This window comes from Passer domesticus, chromosome 6 (genome assembly GCF_036417665.1).
Source record: "Passer domesticus isolate bPasDom1 chromosome 6, bPasDom1.hap1, whole genome shotgun sequence".
NCBI classification, from domain to species: Eukaryota; Metazoa; Chordata; class Aves; order Passeriformes; family Passeridae; genus Passer; species Passer domesticus.
The window spans coordinates 23,226,441-23,245,413 of NC_087479.1; the positions used below are offsets into that span (position 1 = coordinate 23,226,441).

Consider the following 18,973-nt stretch of genomic DNA (forward strand, 5'->3'; position numbering starts at 1 on the left):
AAATAACCCAGGTTTGAACAGGTCTTAAAAATGTATTTTACCATAGCTGTTTTTAAAGCCTGGCAGGATTACAGCATGTGAGAGGGAAACAATGTTGGAGCTTTTAGAAAAACTTCCTTTGCTGTCATGAGGTAGCATTATCTTTAATCCTCATGTTGTGTGTGTGTAAACATATGTATGTAACCATTTCCACCTGCAAACAATAGGCATGGAGCTGCAAACCACCTGCTGGTGAGTTTCTGGAAGGGAACACTTCTGCTCAGTCCTTGCACTGACGTGTGCTCTGACTCATTCCAGGGTAATCCATCCTTTGTAATGCCATCCCCCGAGAGCTCACGTAGGCTGATAATTAACTTCAGCTTTTGATAGGTACTTGGAATCAGCTGGATGCATTGAAATTAGCAGGTAATAGCTAGATGGGAAAGATACATGGGAGTAGAAGTATGGGTATTGCCAGATGATTTTTTTAGTTGCTGTTATTCTTGTATAGAAAGCTTGGTTTGTGAATTGTAGTTATTTCCAGTTTTTGTTAAAACTGGTTTGTTTGTAGTATTTGCTCTGTGTGTTTGGGGTTTTTTGCCATATTGTTGAGCCTTTCCTTGATGTGAAATCCTGTTTTTACAGATTGCAGTTGATGTGACCAGCGGTCAGGCTGACAGTCTGGCTGTGAAAATTCACAATATCTTGTATCCTTATCGTTTCACCAAAGACATGGTTCATTCAATGCAGGTATAATATAATCTATTACTACCTTTCATCCCCTAAATCCTACTCAGTAGGTGGGATTTGCTGATGTTTCTGCCTGGTAGGAAAGAAATATCCAGGAAAACAGTTCACATTCCTAATTTTCACAAGCACTAACTGAATTCTTGGTCATGTGTGATACCAGTGGACATGTGTGTCATGCCATATCTTAGTAACATCTCATGATTAATCAGCTATCTGCAAGTGACTCTAAGATTACTTGACTAGTATGATTAGATCAAAATCAAGAGATAGCCCTGTTACTGCTGCTTAGAAACATTATTAACGAAATGATAGTTCAAAGTACAATTTTTGTATTTGTTTAGCATTTTCTTAGTTTATATTTCTCCTACATCTGTGCCCTGTATCTTCCTTTTTTTTTTACCTTAGAAATTTAATTCCTTAGCAGAGTGATTTCAAAATCAAATCCAAGGTTTAATGAAAAAACTTGAAATTTCACCCTAAGATTTATGTCTGTGCTTAAAAGTGATTTTTAATAGTGGCATAATAACATCAAATTTTATTATTTCTGTGTTTTTTGAATCAAATGTTTTGAGTGTGAGCTTAAAAGCTAATGTAAATATAAGTCTTCAGCTTACATATGTGATGGTTTGCTTGGGTAGAAGTGCCAGAGTGGATTCTCTCCCTCTCTTGCATCCCAGTAGCAAAAGGTCCAGCTGGCACTACTCTTACACAGTCAGGTTGCTGACTTTGAGACTGCAGGTCCTGACTGGGTGAGGCATGGAAATGTTCATCTCCAGGGTGGACAAGGATTCAAATTATTCCATTACTTATGTTGTGAGTGCATAAATAATAGGAGTAAATAAAGTTACTGTAGTGAAGAGGTTATGTTTCACAAAGACAAGAGAGGAAAGATGGAGAATGGAAGGTACCGTTTGTCTGTTTTCTTATAATAAGAACTGTTCTTTAAAACTAACTGAAAGTTTCTGTGATTACCTGTGTCATGTTTTCCTTTCTATGTTTTTAAGAAGGCAAAATTAGAGGAAGTTAGTACTTCTTATCTCTGAAAAAGCTAAATACTGCCTTCAGTACCCTACAGCAATTTTGAGAACCTCTCTACAAAAGATTAAAAGCAGATAACGTTGCATCATGCAATAGGAAAAGAATAAAAAGAATCATTAGTCTTGTACCCCTGAAAAGAAATACATTAATTTTTACCTACCAGGTGAACAATGCACATGTTGTGAAACAGAGAATTCTGGGTGAGCTGTCTATGTAACATTGGGAGAAATTACTCCATAACACCATATCTGTATATTTGAAATCTATAAGAAACAATAAGATACTGAAAGCATTGTGCACCTCATCTCAATATTGCATGGTTGATTTTTGATGCTTGAGGGGAAAGTGGAATCGAGTCACAGAGGCAAATTCTACATCAAAAAAATGAAGGGAAAAATTGCTTCCTTCTTCTGCAGATTATTAGCAAGTAAAAAAAGTTGTTTACATTCTCTTTTGGTGATATCAACAGATCAATTATTATTCGGAGTCACTGCGCCCAGCTTTCATTCCCAACTCAAGGAGGTTTCTACCTGACTATTTAATTCACCTTAGAACAGTAGTACCCATGCCCTTATTACTATCTTTGAAAAAGTTTATCCAGATTTTTTTAAAATATATTTCAACACTTAGTTCCAGACTAAACTGTTTTGTGACCATTTAATGGTCATTTGATCTTCTGCCAGTATTCTATTTAGTTTAAATAATGTCTGCCTTTTTCCATATTTAGTTCCCCACTGTATTGATAAAGAATAACTATATAGCTTCTCAGTCTAGTTTTGCTAGGCCCTTTGGGTTAGGAAAGATGTAGCTTTCAGTCCTCTAGTTGTCATACTAGCTATTTGTTAGTCTTGATCCATTTTGATTGTTGTTTCTTTTGTTTGCCTTCATTTTAAAAATAATTGTACTGCTCTATAATGAGTTTTATGAGTGTCTTACAGGTTCTTCAGCAAGTGGACAATAAATTTATCGCTTGTTTAATTAACACTAGGAATGGAATGGAAAACAAGACAGGTAAGACTGGTAAGCATGAAGTTGAGGTGGCTGTAAAGTGGACTGCAGAGGGAGCACTGTCCTATTTGTAATTTCTTCTTGCCTTGGGATGATATTGTTAGTAGAGGAAAACTTTAGTCTTCACTTGAAATTTCTTGGATCTTCTTTATCTTTATTTTGGACATTGCTGAGTGTTCCTACTGCCTTCAGATTAATGTTATAAAAATAGATTGTACTCAAATTGCTAATATCTTTCAGGCTCTGTTCACAGTGTCTGGACATATTCATTGTTGAAGCTTTCTGAAGCTGTACAAAAAAGGCATTCAAAATCAGTAGGTTTTGTAACATTTTCAAAGATTGTGTCAAACAGAACAGTTTGTAGGTGACCTCAGCTCTCATTCTGAAGTTAGATGAAGATGTCAATAGACAAGAGTTTCTGACTCAATTTAATTCCCTAATTTAACCACCATTTTGGACCACTGAATTTCTGTTCTGTAGTAACTTTATGTTCTGCCAACACAGCCTCCTCCTCACTTTGTTTCTGTGAAACAAACTGATACTTATCTTCTAAATGTGGCCTCTGGAAAGTGGTTATTCTTCCTCACCACTGCAGTTGTCTGGTACAAAGTTGCCTATTTCTCATCTGTTGTGGTACATTTTTAGATGGAAACCTCTTGATTTTGGTGGACCAACATGCAGCTCATGAACGGATCCGCTTGGAGCAGCTGATTGCAGGTGAGGATTCAGGTGGTCTAAGAAACAAAGATAATCAGTGCACAGAAAAGTTCAGATGAGCTCTCTGGGATGTCCAGAACCTATAGGATATCCATTTGACATCTTTATCCTGATCCCTAGAAGAGTGCAGACATTCAGTATCTGTAGCAATCATAATATTGGCAGCTGAAAATTCCTATAGCCTTTCCAAAAATAAAAGATAGACTCCCTACCCACAGAACTATTGAACTAAAATAGTCCTGACATAATGAAAGAGCAGGAAGACTGATAGGAAAAACAATGAAGAGGAAATAAAACAACATCAGTAAGTTTGTGTGGTTATACTGTGAAGAATAAGACACGGGATGCTGAGTAAAGAGCCTAGTTAATTTGGTTCCTTTTTAGCTGAATACTGTGCTTAAAGCCTAAAATTTCCATAGTCTGACTGTTTGCAAAGGGATAATAGTCTTCTGTGTAAGCTCATTAGCCATTGGTTTCAGTGTTAAAAAGCACAATAGCCATCCATCAAGTACTTAAAAATCATTGACCTTCTCTTACATCAACAAACACTGCGCAGTTCCTGCTGAGTGTTCCAGGAACTCTGCTCCTTTTGGTCAGGTACTGAAAAAAGGTAAAGACTGAAGGGAGAAATGCTTAATGAATAGTATTGTAACTCCATTTATATCTGACTTTTCTGTGGAAAAATTGTTCTCTCTGAGTTGAACCAAATATATCAGTAGGTTGTTTTGCTATTTAGGGTGACTCTTTTTTGGAACTGGTGGGAAAAAAACAAAGTGGCATTAACCAACCCTTCCCCAGAGACTGGATGTCTGGTTTGTGACATTCCCAGTCCTCCACAAGTTTCAAGAGAAGGCATTCTGTGGTCATTTTTTAATCCAAGCAGGGGACTACATGCCAAACCAGAGGGTCATTAAGGGTAATGCCTCCGTAAATATTTTAAGAGGGATACTTCTAAATGTTTCATTCACAGATTCCTATGAGAAGGAAGCTGCAGCATGTGGCAAGAAGAAAATACTGTCATCCTCCATCTCTCCCCCTTTGGAGATTGAAGTTACTGAAGAGCAAAGAAGATTTCTACGGTTAGTAGTGACAAATAGCTCTCAATTTTGGGGAATGGCTCTGTTGACCAGGAAGATCTCTATATATTGCCAGATTATCATGAAACTCAGGAGAAAATTTGTTGATTCTTTCCTGAGCAGAGCCCAGTTGGCTCTGTCTGTACTGAGGGAAACAGATATGCTTCTTAGGCATGTTGTTACAACATCTCGAGACAAAACCCTGGGGTGTGCCATTTCTGTGCCTTTGCAATGTGCTCTGATTTCCCTGGGAAAGTAAACCTTCATGTGTGGGCCAGAAGACTGCCAAAGCAGCTTCCAACAGTTCCTCCTGTCTGGGGCTCAGGACCTCGGAGTGCACAAAGGAGTGCAGTGCCCAGACTGTCGACCTAGGTACTGACTTTACAGGCACTTTTTGAGAAGAGGAGCATGGGGTATGGAAAGTCTGTATTGTGAATCCTTCAAAAACACATTCCTTTTTCCTAGGTGACTGCCAAGAGTAACTAATGAACACTGTTTCCCAAGTGTTTCAGAATGGTGACCTAGCTACAATTAGGATATTTAACTTTTGTACTTCAAGAGTTTAGATACAGATTTCTTGTTGGACTATTGCAGACCTATTGGACATTCATCAAACTTTCTTTTCCCCCACATCCCTGTCTGTCACCTGCCACATGCATTTGTGAGGTTTTTTCAGTGCATTGCTCTGAATTTTCAGATGAAGTTCTGTCAGTATTGCCTCATTACTGTTCTTTTTTTTATTTTGCGGTTCCTGTGGCAACACAAAATCAGCTCAACAGCTGCTGATTCAGTCCTTATTAAGGTTGTTGCCTCTTACAGGGATACACTTGCTTAGTGGTGTTCATATTTCTGTAACAATTGGATTTTTTTTTGTTCCCACCTCTCAATGATGTTGTTGCCAACGTCACAATATTTGTAATGCCTCTTGTTTGACTTCCATTTATTTTTGCACTCATCTATGAATGTCTCTCATTTCTAATAGATCTACTTTAGAGAATGGATCTCTGAAATTGAAAACAATATACCAAGTGAGAGAATCCCATTGATTTGTACAGTAGCTTTGCAGCTGTGCCCATGTTTTCTGTTTATTATATCCACACCTGATATTCTGTGGATTATATCCACACCTGATATTCCTTTTTTGTCTACTGCTGCTTGCATGAGCTGCTTTTCTGTTGATGGTCAAGGCAAAGAAACAGAGTAGTGGGGGTTATTATTTGAATTTGTGTTGTTTATGTAGAAGCCAGCCAAAAGTAGAAATAGATTAAATTACTTCTAATAATTTGTATTTATTTGTCTTTAGGAGGAATAAATTCAGTTTTTCTGCCCATTTTTCATTCATCCTACTAATCTTAATTTTCCTACTTGTTTAAAATTCTGATTGAGTTCAGCTTTGTCTCTAGTCTCAGCTGACATAAATAATTTTGTGCTTTTTACAAATTTCCTTGCTTCACCATGCCTCTTCTTTTCCACATCATTAATAAACAATCATGAGGATATAGATCAGGACTCGTGTTGAACGCTGACCATCTGCTGCCAGCATACCTTGCTTCCGTAGTCTCTGAATCATAATAGATGGTGCTTCTCTATCCATGACAACCTTTTGCATTTCCTTTTTTATCTGCTTTTAAGAGGTGGCATTAAAGGTTTTTTGAAAGAGCTAATAAATTCTGAGAGCTACTTGTTTTTTAATCAGGTAAATCACAAACATTCTGCAAAACTGAGTAAGAAAGTAAATCAAGAAGGCCTGTGTTTCTTCTAAGGACATTGGTTGAATATGAGGGGCACAGAGGGAAGTCAGTTGTGATTCTCAGCAAGAAGCTTACTAGTGCTAGCTTACTAGTACTTTTATTGTGTGACTTAATAATTTTTCAGTCTGTATTAGCAGTTCATCCCTTTGCAAATGCTCTGTGAGATTATCATTACTAAAACATTAGGAATTAAAAGTATTATGGGAAAATCTTAATTCTGTTGTTACTGTTACTGTCAAACTGTGACTGTGTTCTGTGGTTAAGTTTGATGTAATAAAATAAATTAACTTGTCTAAAAGACCTTTAACTTCATCTATGCTTGCAGTTTAATTGTTTAGCTGGACTCTGGTTCACCTGCAGCTTTGCTTCTGTTATTTATCTACTAAGCATTGTAGTAATGCATTGTTCTGTTGACTCTCTTGAACTTCCTTCTTTATTTTTTCTTTTAATAATGATTAAAAAAAATAGAAAAGCCCAGTTGACTTCAATAGCTGCTTGGATATTGTCATTTCATTCACAATGGGCTTTTGTCTTTCTTTCTGTATAGCCTGCTGAAGGCTATACATGTCTTCTATTTTTTTTTTTTTAGTAGAATTTCACAGGCCATGGAGGCTAATAATTGTACTATTCTCATTATTGATTTAGGTAAGTTTAGATTTGCTTCTTTCTATTTTTTGTTCAAAGAATTTCTTTTCTAGAACTAACCGTTACCACCTTTGTTTTAAGTCAATGCTCCCTGAATTAATAAATTATATATTGTTACAGTTGTTTTCATTTTGAAGATAAGCTCTCATCTGTCTCTGAAGTCTCATTTTTGTGTGTATTTTTCCATCCACAGGCTGACATATGTCATAATTAACTAGAGGTTGTTCTTTCCTGTGTTTTCTTTGCTTAACAGGATATAAAGTTCATTAAACCATCATAAATTTCTTAAAATATTTTTTCCATTTTAAGAATTTGCTAATATGTGTTAATTGAAATCACAGTTATTTTAGATTAAGGAAGTTTTGATGCTGTGTAATTTCAGTATTTGGAATGTTTGTATGTTGAACCAGACATCTCGTGCATCTTCAGAAAAGGCAGATTTCTAGATTTAGAAATAAAGCCTCTCTTCACATAATACAGGAACTCTTAGATCTTGTAGTTGTGGAACACGAAAAATGCACGGTTGATTGGGGGGAAAAAACACCCATAAGCCAAAAAGGCAAAATTACTTGGAATCTCATGAGGCATGGATTTTGAGATGGGAAACTGTTACAGGAAGAGATATGAGAACATGAGTCCACCATGTATGTGGACTACAGAAATATTTACATGTGCTGTGGAGTCACAGACACAATGGTTGATGTCTTATTTCTGTTGGTTTTTTTTCCTCAGATGCTGTTACAAAACTTTGGAGGACTTGGGTCTTGAATTATCATTTCCTGAGACAAACAACTCCTTGATTCTTGTGAGGAAAGTGCCAATGTGTTTTATAGAAAGAGAAGCCAACGAACTACGACGGAAAAGACAACCTATCACTAAAAGTATTGTGGAGGTCAGCTGTGGACATGGGTGAAGTTATGATAGTAGGTCTTGTTCTGTACTCATGGCCCAGGGTATTACAGGATCTCTGTGATGAAGGACACAATGAAGTCCCCTGGCAAATGTGAATGCCAACCCTTTTAGTAGCTAAATAGTCCCAAAACTGAAATCACTGAACTGAAATGATAGACTATTTCAGACTTGCACTAGTGGAGAAGCTAAGAAAAACTGTATATAGCAAAGATATTTTAAAAATTTACTGCATGGATGCTTGAATGGACAGTAAATGTTTGAAGGAACAGAAAAATGATTAAATGAAGGAACAGTAAAATGAATAAGTCGTAACAAATAATAATTGTGTATCAGCAGTATTAAAGTTGCTTCCATGAAATCTCTACACGGTCAGTGGGGCTTTCTAAAAACCACTGTTTCAGATGTTCTGCAGTTTGAGGGAGAAATTTCTGAAGTGATTACTTGCAGTGGGAGGTCAGGACTTCCACCTAGATCTTCCACACTGTGGTCAGTGTACTACGAATAGTATCACTTATTCTGGCAGTCACAGAGTAAATTACACACAGATGTGAACAAACTAGGGTAGGGGGTTGGAAGGGAAAAATAGCAACTGATGACATTACCTTTTTTCTTTCTAGGAGCTTATTCAAGAACAAGTTGAGGTGAGTTGCTGTCTACTTCTGGAATTGACTGTAACATCCAATGCTTACTGCGTGAATCAAAGGGAGCCTGTTGAGCTTCAAATGAGAGTGGACTAAATAATCCCCTAGCTTTTCCTCATTTTCAGTTTCCTTTGTGTTACAGTTCTTTCTTCTCATATTAAATGGAAAGTAACATGATGTTTCCTTGCTGCTTTTAGCTATTGCAGACCACAAGAGGAGGAGCACGAGGGACACTGCCTCTGACGTTTCTGAAGGTGTTAGCTTCCCAGGCTTGTCATGGTAGGGAAACTGTACTTTTCTTTCATTCCTTCTTTTTCTTTTTTTTTTTTTCCCCCAAACCTTTGTCTCTACGCATCATCCTCCCTGGGGCAGTGTTTGGATGTTTGCAGCTATTGCAGGGTTAAAGACTATTTCTTAGGGATGAAGAGGTAATGCTCATGGACAGCACTAAGGTATAAGCAATACTCCCCCAATTTATTAATGTGTGGGCCTAACATACTTCCCAACCTTTTTGTGAAACATACAGTTCTGAGATGCATTCATCTGTGTGTGCTCTAAACCATTCAGATAACAGCTCTATGTTGGGCCAAGGGGGAAGGAGATAGAATCTGCCTGAAAGCATGCAGGAAAGAACACTTAGCCACTCTTTCCAAATTTTTAATTTCCTTGAAGTATCCCAAGTGATAGTTTAAGTGTGCCTGCAACATTTCAAGTACTTTTGGAATGAGTGCGGTAAAAATTTACATCTTCTAAGGGAACTGTTGCTTCCCAGCACCGGGCAAGGAGCAGGCCTTCTTGGTCTTGACTGCAGTAGCTCCAGCCTCTTGTTGCAATTCCTGTGCCATATACAGTATCAACAGGATCACACTGAAAGGGCAAATGTGAACCAGAAGTATCTGTTTTCTCAACAGTGTCTCAATTTTCAGTTGGCAGTTAATAGGTTTTGGGTTTTTGTGTCTAAAAAAGTACCACGGCTGAAAGTATATTGCAGATGGTCTTGTGTATCTGTGAAGGCTAAAGTTTGTAAACACCTCTGGAATAACTCCCTAATGTTCTGCTTGAATCTCCTCTGGACACCTTTAAGTGCTCACTTGTGAGACTACTCAGTGACAGGGCTAGCACTTGGCTTCAGAAGTGACACCTGTCTGTGGCACCCACAGAGAGCCACTAAAGCCTATGAAACTGTTAACTGTTGTCTTGGTTTAATACTTCTGGATTTGTGAACTGCTTCCAACTTAGCTGTAACACACACACAAAAAAGCCCATTTGCCTCTTGCAACATTACCTGAAATGCCAAAACGTAATAATCTTACTGTCCATCAGACTTGGACTACGTTAAAGTTTAAGCCATGGAAAGCTGATCTCCTTATACAGCACTCTTTAACTGAGCTAAGCCCCAAGGCTGCTGCACTGCAGCCTTTGGGTTGCCTTTGCAGCCTCTCAGCTAATCTTTTGGAGATGTCCCCAGTGTTTTCACTGAAATCCACAGCTGTGGAAGGGAGTCCTCTTTGGCAGCAGGGGCAAGAATGTGTCTCTCTTTTTCAGGAGCTATTAAGTTTAATGAGCATTTGACTTTGGAGGAGAGCTGCAGGCTTATTGAAGCTTTGTCATCTTGTAAGCTACCCTTCCAGTGTGCTCATGGAAGACCTTCAATGCTGCCTCTTGCAGACATAGACCATCTACAGCAGGAAAAACAGGTACTGTGTGGGACACACCTCTGGTAATCCGTGTTCTGGGTTACCAGGGGTGCATCACGTACGTGTGTGAGAACTAAGATCGTCCCGTTTGAAACCATCCCAAGTGGCCTTCTATTACTTGACTTGTAACATATTGTTATCAATAAAATGAAACTTTAGGACAAAAGCCATCTGTCTTGTAAACACTTTAGCAAGGATCTTACCATATATTATTTGAATAGTCACACTGACTTGAATAGTGTCCTTAAGGTTAAGCATACATTTAAAGTGCTTGCAGTTTTAAAGTGTAAAATTTGGAAAACATGGAAATTCTGAAATTCTGCTAGTGGCAAAGATGCTAATTAAACAAATGCTTACTTTCCCAAACTTTAAGATGCTATAAAATGGGGATAAAGCACAGGAATAGCAACATTTGTTATAAAATCATAGAATGGTTTGGGTTGAAAGGGACCTTAAAGATCATCTAGTTGCCATGACTGCAAACACCTTCCACTAGAAAAGGTTACATTTAAATTATATTTAAATCAGGTGACATTTAAATTTAAAACAAAATCATTACTCCTCCCTTTTGCTATTACTGTGCTTTATTGTTATTAAATTGGATTCTGTTGAAAGTCAGGTGGGACTTTGAATTAGATATGAACTTAGGAATGACTGTGTTAGGGCAAGGAGTATGGAAACACTGAAACTTATTTACTCAGTTATAACTTGTGCTTCTTAATTTTTCTCCCTCCAGCCTAAACCCAATTTGACTAGACTGAGGAAGATGGCACGAGCATGGCAGCTATTTGGACAAAAAAAAGAACCTATTAAAAAAAAAAGTTAAAACTGTAAACTGCAACCACCAGAAGCATTGGTATGATCCATGATCCTGTTGTTAGACTACACTACCCTGTGTGGAGCCAGGTTCTGAGCCAGTGCAGTCACCAAAGCTCTCCACCAACTACTGACCAAAGAAGCAGAGACCAACCAGGAGAACATGGCAGGAGGAGCCCACCCTTGGAGCCTGGAGAAGCACCTTCCACCTTAAGGAACAGCGCTGTAAGTCTGGGTGCTATGTCAGTGCTGGCCTGCGGCGTGCAAGGAGCTGCAGCCACTTGCAGGTACTGAAGCAAAGCACTTTTCTGCAAGCACAGCATAATTCTGTGTAATAGAGAGGGGAATTTTAATTAGTGTATTTTATAGTACTTTGAAAATTGGAAGGTATTTCTTAATAAAGTTCACACTCAACTCACTCCTTGGGCTCATGGCAGTGGTTGGAATGAGGATCGACCAGCTTCATAGTACATTTAGGCCAACTTAGAATCCAGAAACACTTAACTAGGCAATGAATGACACACACAGCTGCCTTCTCCAGCTCCTTGAGTTTGTGCTCTTGAGTGAGAGATTTCTAAATCCCCACCTAGCCCCATAGGAATAACTCAATAGCTAAATATCCATTTTGAAGACAACTGTTGATAGGATCCTACTCCTATCACATTTACATGTGAAAGCACACTGTAAAGCTGGCTGCTGCATCCTGTAGTGAGTGCAGGCAACTGACTACACTGGTAAAACTCCTGCTAGTTAAATAAACAAAACAACTGCATATGGAAAATGTGCTTAACAGTGAGATCACTGTAAACAGCCTTTATTGCAGCGCATTTTGAAGTAACAGCTTAGCTGCCCCAGAGTTACACATATGCCTTGCTATGTTAAAATCAAGGTTAGCAGCTCCATATGGTTTCTTACACAGCATGTGATATAAACCTGTACAAGAGCTCTGCCTTATCTTGCTTTGGGTAGGAAAGACATTGCTGAGCAAATTCCCTACTGGCTCCCCACAGCAACTTGCCTTTGCAACATACACTTTAATTAGTTGTTGTATCTTGAGAAAGAGAAAAGAGCCTGGACAGTGATGTGCTTGGCAGTGTCAGAGTTCATAGTCATCCGGATGGTAGAGCTCGCTCATGAGGCGGTAGATGTAGGAAGGCGCGTTACCCCCAATGTTAGAAATGAAGAGAGTAATGAGCTCCGGAGGGACGTAGTCAAACACTGGGCAGTGAACATTGATTTTTGCCAGGATCTCCCCTGTGAAGAGCAGCAATATCAGTCAAAGCAACTCAAAGTACAGTTAGTCTTTTGCACACCTTCTGGAGTCCCTAAACAAAGTGGCTACACACATGCCACCCTGAAGTCAGTATTTGAACATCCTGAATACTTCCCAGCTTCTTCACTGATGTCATCGAATTACAGGTACACAGGAATCTTCAGTGAATGGCAAAACTCTGTTTCTGGTCATTTTTGCTGGTAGAAACCCCAGATCCCTTCTGATATAGACTGACTCATTGCCAAAAAACCCTACCAATATAAAATACAAGAGTCCTGATACTGCCAAAGTTATTATTTAAAGAAATGCTCAGAAGGTCAAAACTAAAATCTGCTGCCAAGCCTGCTATCTTCATTTCAAAACCCTTTGTCACACAGAAATGGGGCTTTGAAAGAGACTTTGCTAACTGAAAATGGGCTTGGGCACGGATGGCTTTCTAAAGATGGTGCTTGTGTGGGAAGCCCATGGCAGAGACACTGTTGTTTCAATGGCTGTATCATGTAACAAAGTTTCAAGAAGTTACAGGAAAGAACAGAAGCTGCCCTTGGTGTTGGGCATCTGCCCTGTCCCACAGGAAACTGCTGCCTACCTGTATCATTATTACCATCCTATAATTAAACACTGTTTCAGAGCAGAAGCAAAACTGCAAAGACAGTGTTCAAGAGAAATCCTGTTTCTCTACTTTACATTATATGCAGTTATAAAACTGGATCGTTCACAGCACTCTTTTCTGTCAAAGTAAAAAAGGATTTTCTGTCTTGGGTTATAACATAGTCTGATGTTTAAAAAAAAATAGTCTGAACCAGCTTGACCAGATGTATAAAGAATAACCAGTACCTTCTGTGAATGGCAGCACTTCCTGTGGTGACACAAACTTGTGGAACGAATCTTCTTCATTAGGGAACTAAATGAGAAAGAGGACAGAAACATCAGGAAAAAAGCCCTGATTATCCTTGTGAAAACAGATCCTGGCACTGGAAGGAACTAATGCAGTAGAAGGTGACTTGCCAGGTGATATTAATTATGTTTACAATAATCACATAGGTTGTAGGCACAAGCACTTTCTAACATTTACAGGTGAAAGGTTTTTCCTCAAAGCTTTTAGAGCCTTCCATGACATGGCTGGCCTTACCAAAGCCTAGTGAACTGGAGGAGTGACTTCCTCAGTCTGCAACTTCATGTTGACAATATTGAAAAAGTACTGAGTGTAAGAAAGAGTCTCATTCTACATTCTCTGCCTTTCAACACTAATGGTATAAATGGAAGTCTGTCATGGTTTAGGAAAAATAAGTGTGGCAGTGCCAGTCTCATCAGTCGAGGCAGTGCCTACATCCTGATATCCCACGTACTGCTCTGCACGTGGCAGAGGAGCTTCAAGGAGATCCTGAGGTGTGCCAGATTGGGGTGAGGATCTCCTGTCTGAAGTAACAGCGCTAGATGGGGGAGATGGCTCATTTACTGACCTTGCCTTGGGACAGATGCTGCTCTCCACCCTAAGCTCCTACAAGTAAAAGCCCCGGCAGGTGCAGTCCTGAGGAGCTGCTGTACTTACCTGTGGTGAAAGCTTGAACATGGGGGCACACACGATGAGTGGAGTGGAGTGGTGTTTAGCTGCCAGTGCCAGAGTGTGAGTCCCACTCACAGCAATCAGGGCGCCATTGGCCAGGATTGTCTTTGTACCAATGATGACCTTAAAAGGGCAAATCAGGATTGGATAGCATGTTCCACAGCAAACTGGGGAAGGAACACTTCCTGGCTCACACCCTGACAGATGAGCTGGAGGAGGACTGTGTCAGTGCAGCCAGCCAGCCAGTGGCTGGAGTTATAGGGCAGCTGAATGCCTGATCTGTTTCATCTGGCACTGGCTCTGCACTGAAACGTTCCTCACTAACACAGCTCAGCACAGAGAGGCCAGCACAGAGAACTTCAGAAGACAAATGCATGTTCTACTGCAGGGAACACCAAGCAGAAACTGGGCTGTGGTCCCTTTTCTACAAACCTACAAAGTAAGCTTTGTACAAGTAACTTGACTACTCACTGCAAAAATTCCCTTGCATTATGGTTGAGGGAGTAATATAAAGCAGCTCAAAATATATAGATAATAACTGATGTGGCTGCATTTTAGTATGCTACAAGTATTTTTTTCCCCCCCATTTTGGGGTGCCAAGTTTTCATCTCTAAAAGTACAGAAATGTCAGTTTAAGAAGACAAACCGTAATGATTCCCTTCATCAGTAATCTTCTGTTTCAGGCAAAGGGGTGTTTCTTCCCTTTGGAAATGCTGTTTTTTGTTCCACCTCCTTTGAAAACTGAGGTTAATGCTTTGAGGCTCTCTTGTAAGTGTAGCCACTAAGCCAGAAAAACCTGTCACTATTCAGTCAGTCATCATACTGACTTGGAGCTCCACACTGAATCTCCACCCCCACAGTGAACAGGGACTATTACAATTTTGAGTCTTCAGTGAAGAGACACATCCATCACTGCTGGGACTTGCAGCTGATTTGAGAGGCCCAAGCACCCAGTCTGCCATGAAATCCCTTCTCCAGTGGAGCCCTCCTTACCTTGTTGACCCGAGACATGACAGCAAAAATAGCTGCATCGCTCATGACAGTAGTTTCGATACCCTCTTTAGACAGTTGGACAGCCATTTCATGACCCTAAAAAGAGGGAGAATCCAGTTGGTTCCCTGTGACATAGCCCCTGCAGTGTAATTGTAAAGGTATCAGCACTCAATTCTTGTCTGAACTGCAAAAATACCAAGTGATGAAACCTGAACACAGCCCTCAACTCAAGGATGCTGGGGTAGGACAACGAGCTGTCTCCAATCTCTCAACTGCAGGGGAATTTCCGTAATGTTCATCTTGATTGCAGACACAAGCTTTCAGTAGGAATGTGTGGGACAATGGGGTGCAGCCAGCCCAGGCCTCACCTGGCAGAAGGGCGCACACTCTGCCACGATGACCTGGAACTTGCGCTTGCGAGCAGCTTCCTTCAGGAAGGCCTCGACGGTGCGCGAGTAGCCGATGGTCATGATCACCTCGTTGGAGTGGATGTGCTCCAGAGCCTGCATGGCAATGTTATCAGTGGTGCCCTCTGCAACACAAGGGAGACAGGGGGGTAAAAGCAGCCAGCAAGAGCAACACTTGTGCTGCTAGGACTGTCCTCCAAGATTATTTTCCACTAAAGCAGTGTTATTGGCACTGGTAGTGAAGGAACAGCTTTTCTCCCCATCTTTTTGCCAGTAGAGTGGAACCAAGAAGCTGCCCCTTGAATGCCCCATGCTCCCTAGCTATACCCTCATTATATATAAAAATAGCTCTACTGAGAACTCCGTTGTGAGGGGAGTGGATTGTGTCAGCACTGCTGCAGATAACCACAAGACCCACAAAGCTTCAACACTTTTGCAGTTCAATAGTGGGGCAACTTGGGCCTCAGAAGGTGGGTCAGTGCCTGATTCGTCACAAGAATCACAGAAAAAGAAAATTGTATCACAGTTCTTTGTGACAAGAGTCAGGTTATCTGTGCATAGGGATTTTACACTCTTCTTCACAGGACTCAAGACTTCCCAGAAGACCAAGAGCACAGGCCTACAGCCCCACATATTGCTCCTTCCACAATCTATCCATCCAAAGAGGACTTAAAAAACTAAGTCCTGGGAGCAGCAGGGCTTCAATCCCTTGGTTCCTTCAGATTAAGCCTCCCAGATCCTTACTGTTTTATTTCACCTAGAGAAGCATCAGTCCCATCCCATAAGAATCTTCACTCAGGAGCAATTCAGACCCATCCGTACCTAGCTCAATTAGCATCTCATTAATAGCTTCAATAACATTAGCTCTGAGGGAGGGGTAAGGGGTTCTGAAATCTTCGCTCAGTCCTCCAGAAGTCAGGAGTTTGTGCAGGGATTCTTGCTGGTCACTTTCCTCACTGCGCCCGTGAAGCCTGTGGAGAGAAGTGGCCTCTTCAGCCTCAGGAAAGAGCACGGGGCCACGGCCAGGCTGAGCTGGCACACCTGGATGTGAAGAGACAGGAAGGAAAGCCACGCACAGGAGGCACACCATGCCACACTAGAGTTTCCATAGCTGTCTTGGCAGAAAAACACCCGAATCTGTGCCAGAAAGTGCCTTCTTAAGACGTGTGCAAACACTGCTGTCCACAGACAAGGAGCAGGCTTGAGGCTACTGCTCCAGTGGGATGGACCCCCCAGGCACAGACACAGAACAGCCCAAGGCAGGGCACAGACTGTTCTCAGGCACTCACAACACGTACACCGAGCGGTTCCTAAAGAGGAACGTCATCACCCACAGTGGAAACAACAGCGTTTCCTTCAGCATTAGACTCCTGAATCCCTCTCTAGGACAGGTGGGAAAAGGGGGTGATGGAAACTAAAGGGGTTTTACAGAGGCAGCTTAAAAGGGCAGTTCTGGGTTTTCAGAGAGATACAGGGAGCAAGAGGGGCACTTTACCGGCCATATTCCTCACGAATGACCTTCAATACCCGCCGCACCATGTTGCCCACCGTTGTCTCTGACGGCTGGGCTGCTGTCATCCTCTGGCCCTCTGTCCGGATCAGATCCATGAGCTCCCCTAAAAGAGGGGAGGGCCTCGGTTATCACTGCTCAGAGCAAGCCCAAGTGAGCCTCGAACGAGGGCACCCCCTCAGCATCCCAGGGCCAGCAGCTGCTCCAGCACAAGGACCACAGCACCAAGAAACGCCGGGAAGGGACGAGCAGAGAGCCCCCACAAAGCAGCCGGTTCCGCTGCTGGGTTCTGCAGTCGGAAACGCTTGGACACAACACAGGCCTAAGGGAAGACCATCAGCAGAGCACTTGGTCTTTCCTCTGAAAGAGGAGAGCACGTGCTGCTGGAGAGCTCCGTGCCCGGGCTGGCTGCGGGGAGCGCACGGCTGCAGCAGGGCGGCTCCTCCGCTGAGGCGGCCGCGAGCACGGCAGGCAGGGAAGGGCCGGCCGCGGCCGGACACGCACTGCGAGCCCGCTGCTGGCTCCCGCCTCGGGCCGGCCCGGCTCTGCGGATCCCCCCGCACCCGACCGGGGCGCAGCCGCCCTCCCGCGGCTCGCCCGCCCGCCCGGAGAACGCGCTGCGTCCGCCCGCCGCCGCCCGGCCCTCACCGGCCCGGCTCCATCGCCCGTGCCCGACGATCTTCCGCAGCAGCGAAAGCGTCTGCCGCGCCGTGTCCTCGGAGCGCGGCCGCTCCCCGCCGCGCCGCAGCCGCGCCGCGAAGGCCTCGATCTGCTCGGAGAGCTCCGAGCCGCGCTCCGCGGCGCCCGGCATGGCGGCGGCACTTCCGCTTCCGCCCCCCCGCCGTCCCATTGGCGGAGGCTGCCGAGCTGTGCCCGCCCCCCGGCGGCGGCCCAGCCAATGAGAGGCGCGTCCGGCGGGGGGCGGTGCCGCAGGCGGGCGGGGCGGGGCCGGAGCGCGCGGGCGGGATCGCCGTGGAGCGGGATCGCCGTGGAGCGGGATCGCTCCGAGCGGGCGTGTCCTGGAGCGGGATCGCTCCGGAGCGGGCGTGTCCTGGAGCGGGATCGCTCCGAGCGGGCGTGTCCTGGAGCGGGCGTGTCCTGGAGCGGGCGTGTCCTGGAGCGGGATCGCTCCGGAGCGGGATCGCTCCGAGCGGGCGTGTCCTGGAGCGGGATCGCTCCGAGCGGGCGTGTCCTGGAGCGGGCGTGTCCTGGAGCGGGATCGCCATGGAGCGGGCGTGTCCTGGAGCGGGCGTGTCCTGGAGCGGGATCGCTCCGAGCGGGCGTGTCCTGGAGCGGGCGTGTCCTGGAGCGGGATCGCCGTGGAGCGGGGTCGCTCCGGGGGGGGCTCGCTTTGGAGCGGGCCGCGCCGGCCTCTGCAGAGCCAAATCAAACGGGCCGGGAAAGGCGCAGCCCCTGGCAGCCCAGTTGTTCTTGCTGGCAGAGCCAGAACCGGCCCTGGATAAGGCAGGAATGTAGCTCCTTTGTGTCTAGTTCCTGGAGCAATGTGTCCAGGGAACAGGCAGGAGCCATGGAATAATTCTCATTGCCTTATTGCTTTACTCTATCACTCTGGTCTGTGTCCTGTTGTTTGAGATTAGGAAATAAAAGCAAACAGTTTTATGCTGGAAGCTTTCAGTGATTGCTTCATGCCGAGGCCTGTAGGGCCTTGGATGTCCACGACATCTTCTTTGTGTTTGTCTGGTTAGCTTAGGGCTCGCCCTGCAGCCAGCTCCTGTCCAGGGACTGTTGGGTCCCCAGCAAAACAACAGCTGGTGTGTTGGCTCTGAGGACTTGATGCAGGTGATTTGTCACCCAAAGCCTGCAGGGGACTGAGTCCTTCCATGCCTCTCCTTTCCTCCTGCTTCCTCAAGTGCCCCTGTGTGCTGTGCCTGGAAGGCAGAAAGCCCAGCACCCTGGGGAAGGAAGCCCACTGTATGCCTCCAATGCCTGGCAAAAAGCCACGCATCTGAGTTTGACTGGATGTGCTTGGCGGCTGCTGCAGCCCTGGACAGAAGTCAGAATTTCACTCCATTACGAGCTTGTCCCATCCTTTGCCCCTGGAGAAAGTCAGTAGAGGGTGACAGGGTTTGCCCAGCTATTGGCTCCACTGTGCTGGGCCCCACTGTCCCAGCTGGACATGTCCTGGTTCCCCATTCCACAGGCCGTAAATCGGAGCTCCCTGGAGCAAGGTCT

The 18,973-nt window shown here is 43.6% G+C and overlaps 2 protein-coding genes across 3 annotated transcripts; one reads left to right on the top strand and one right to left on the bottom strand.

Annotated features, from left to right (window-relative positions):
- The first annotated feature begins 418 nt into the window (after nucleotides 1-418).
- LOC135302860 (DNA mismatch repair protein Mlh3-like) lies at nucleotides 419-11,448 on the top strand. Its single transcript, XM_064423827.1, has 10 exons — nucleotides 419-447; nucleotides 625-729; nucleotides 2,706-2,778; nucleotides 3,421-3,492; nucleotides 4,463-4,571; nucleotides 7,697-7,856; nucleotides 8,494-8,517; nucleotides 8,715-8,796; nucleotides 10,063-10,214; nucleotides 10,951-11,448. The coding sequence occupies exons 1-10, from the start codon at nucleotides 430-432 to the stop codon at nucleotides 11,038-11,040; spliced, it is 885 nt and encodes a 294-aa protein (XP_064279897.1). The 5' UTR covers nucleotides 419-429; the 3' UTR covers nucleotides 11,041-11,448.
- Nucleotides 11,449-11,802: 354 nt separating this feature from the next.
- EIF2B2 (eukaryotic translation initiation factor 2B subunit beta) lies at nucleotides 11,803-17,623 on the bottom strand. Of its 2 annotated transcripts, none has more exons than XM_064423824.1 (8): nucleotides 17,429-17,623; nucleotides 16,766-16,886; nucleotides 16,093-16,241; nucleotides 15,232-15,395; nucleotides 14,864-14,959; nucleotides 13,856-13,993; nucleotides 13,141-13,207; nucleotides 11,803-12,284 (listed from the first exon to the last, which is right to left on the bottom strand). In XM_064423824.1, the coding sequence occupies exons 1-8, from the start codon at nucleotides 17,589-17,591 to the stop codon at nucleotides 12,127-12,129; spliced, it is 1,056 nt and encodes a 351-aa protein (XP_064279894.1). In that variant the 5' UTR covers nucleotides 17,592-17,623; the 3' UTR covers nucleotides 11,803-12,126. The 2 variants fall into 2 exon arrangements, with proteins under 2 accessions (XP_064279894.1, XP_064279896.1); XM_064423826.1 differs by lacking the exon at nucleotides 17,429-17,623 and adding an exon at nucleotides 17,316-17,320.
- Nucleotides 17,624-18,973: the final 1,350 nt, after the last annotated feature.

What these genes read in the sequence shown, in the direction of transcription:
- LOC135302860 (XM_064423827.1), top strand. An exon ending in TCACTAAAAGTATTGTGGAG is followed by an intron (nt 7,857 to 8,493) that starts GTCAGCTGTGGA and finishes TTTTCTTTCTAG; the next exon opens with GAGCTTATTCAAGAACAAGT. An exon ending in AGCTTCCCAGGCTTGTCATG is followed by an intron (nt 8,797 to 10,062) that starts GTAGGGAAACTG and finishes TCTCTTTTTCAG; the next exon opens with GAGCTATTAAGTTTAATGAG.
- EIF2B2 (XM_064423824.1), bottom strand. Translation starts at nt 17,591, where the DNA reads ATGCCGGGCGCCGCGGAGCGCGGCTCGGAGCTCTCCGAGCAGATCGAG. An exon ending in ATTCGTGAGGAATATGGCCG is followed by an intron (nt 16,242 to 16,765) that starts GTAAAGTGCCCC and finishes TTCTCTCCACAG; the next exon opens with GCTTCACGGGCGCAGTGAGG. An exon ending in AGTGTGCGCCCTTCTGCCAG is followed by an intron (nt 14,960 to 15,231) that starts GTGAGGCCTGGG and finishes CCCTCTTTTTAG; the next exon opens with GGTCATGAAATGGCTGTCCA.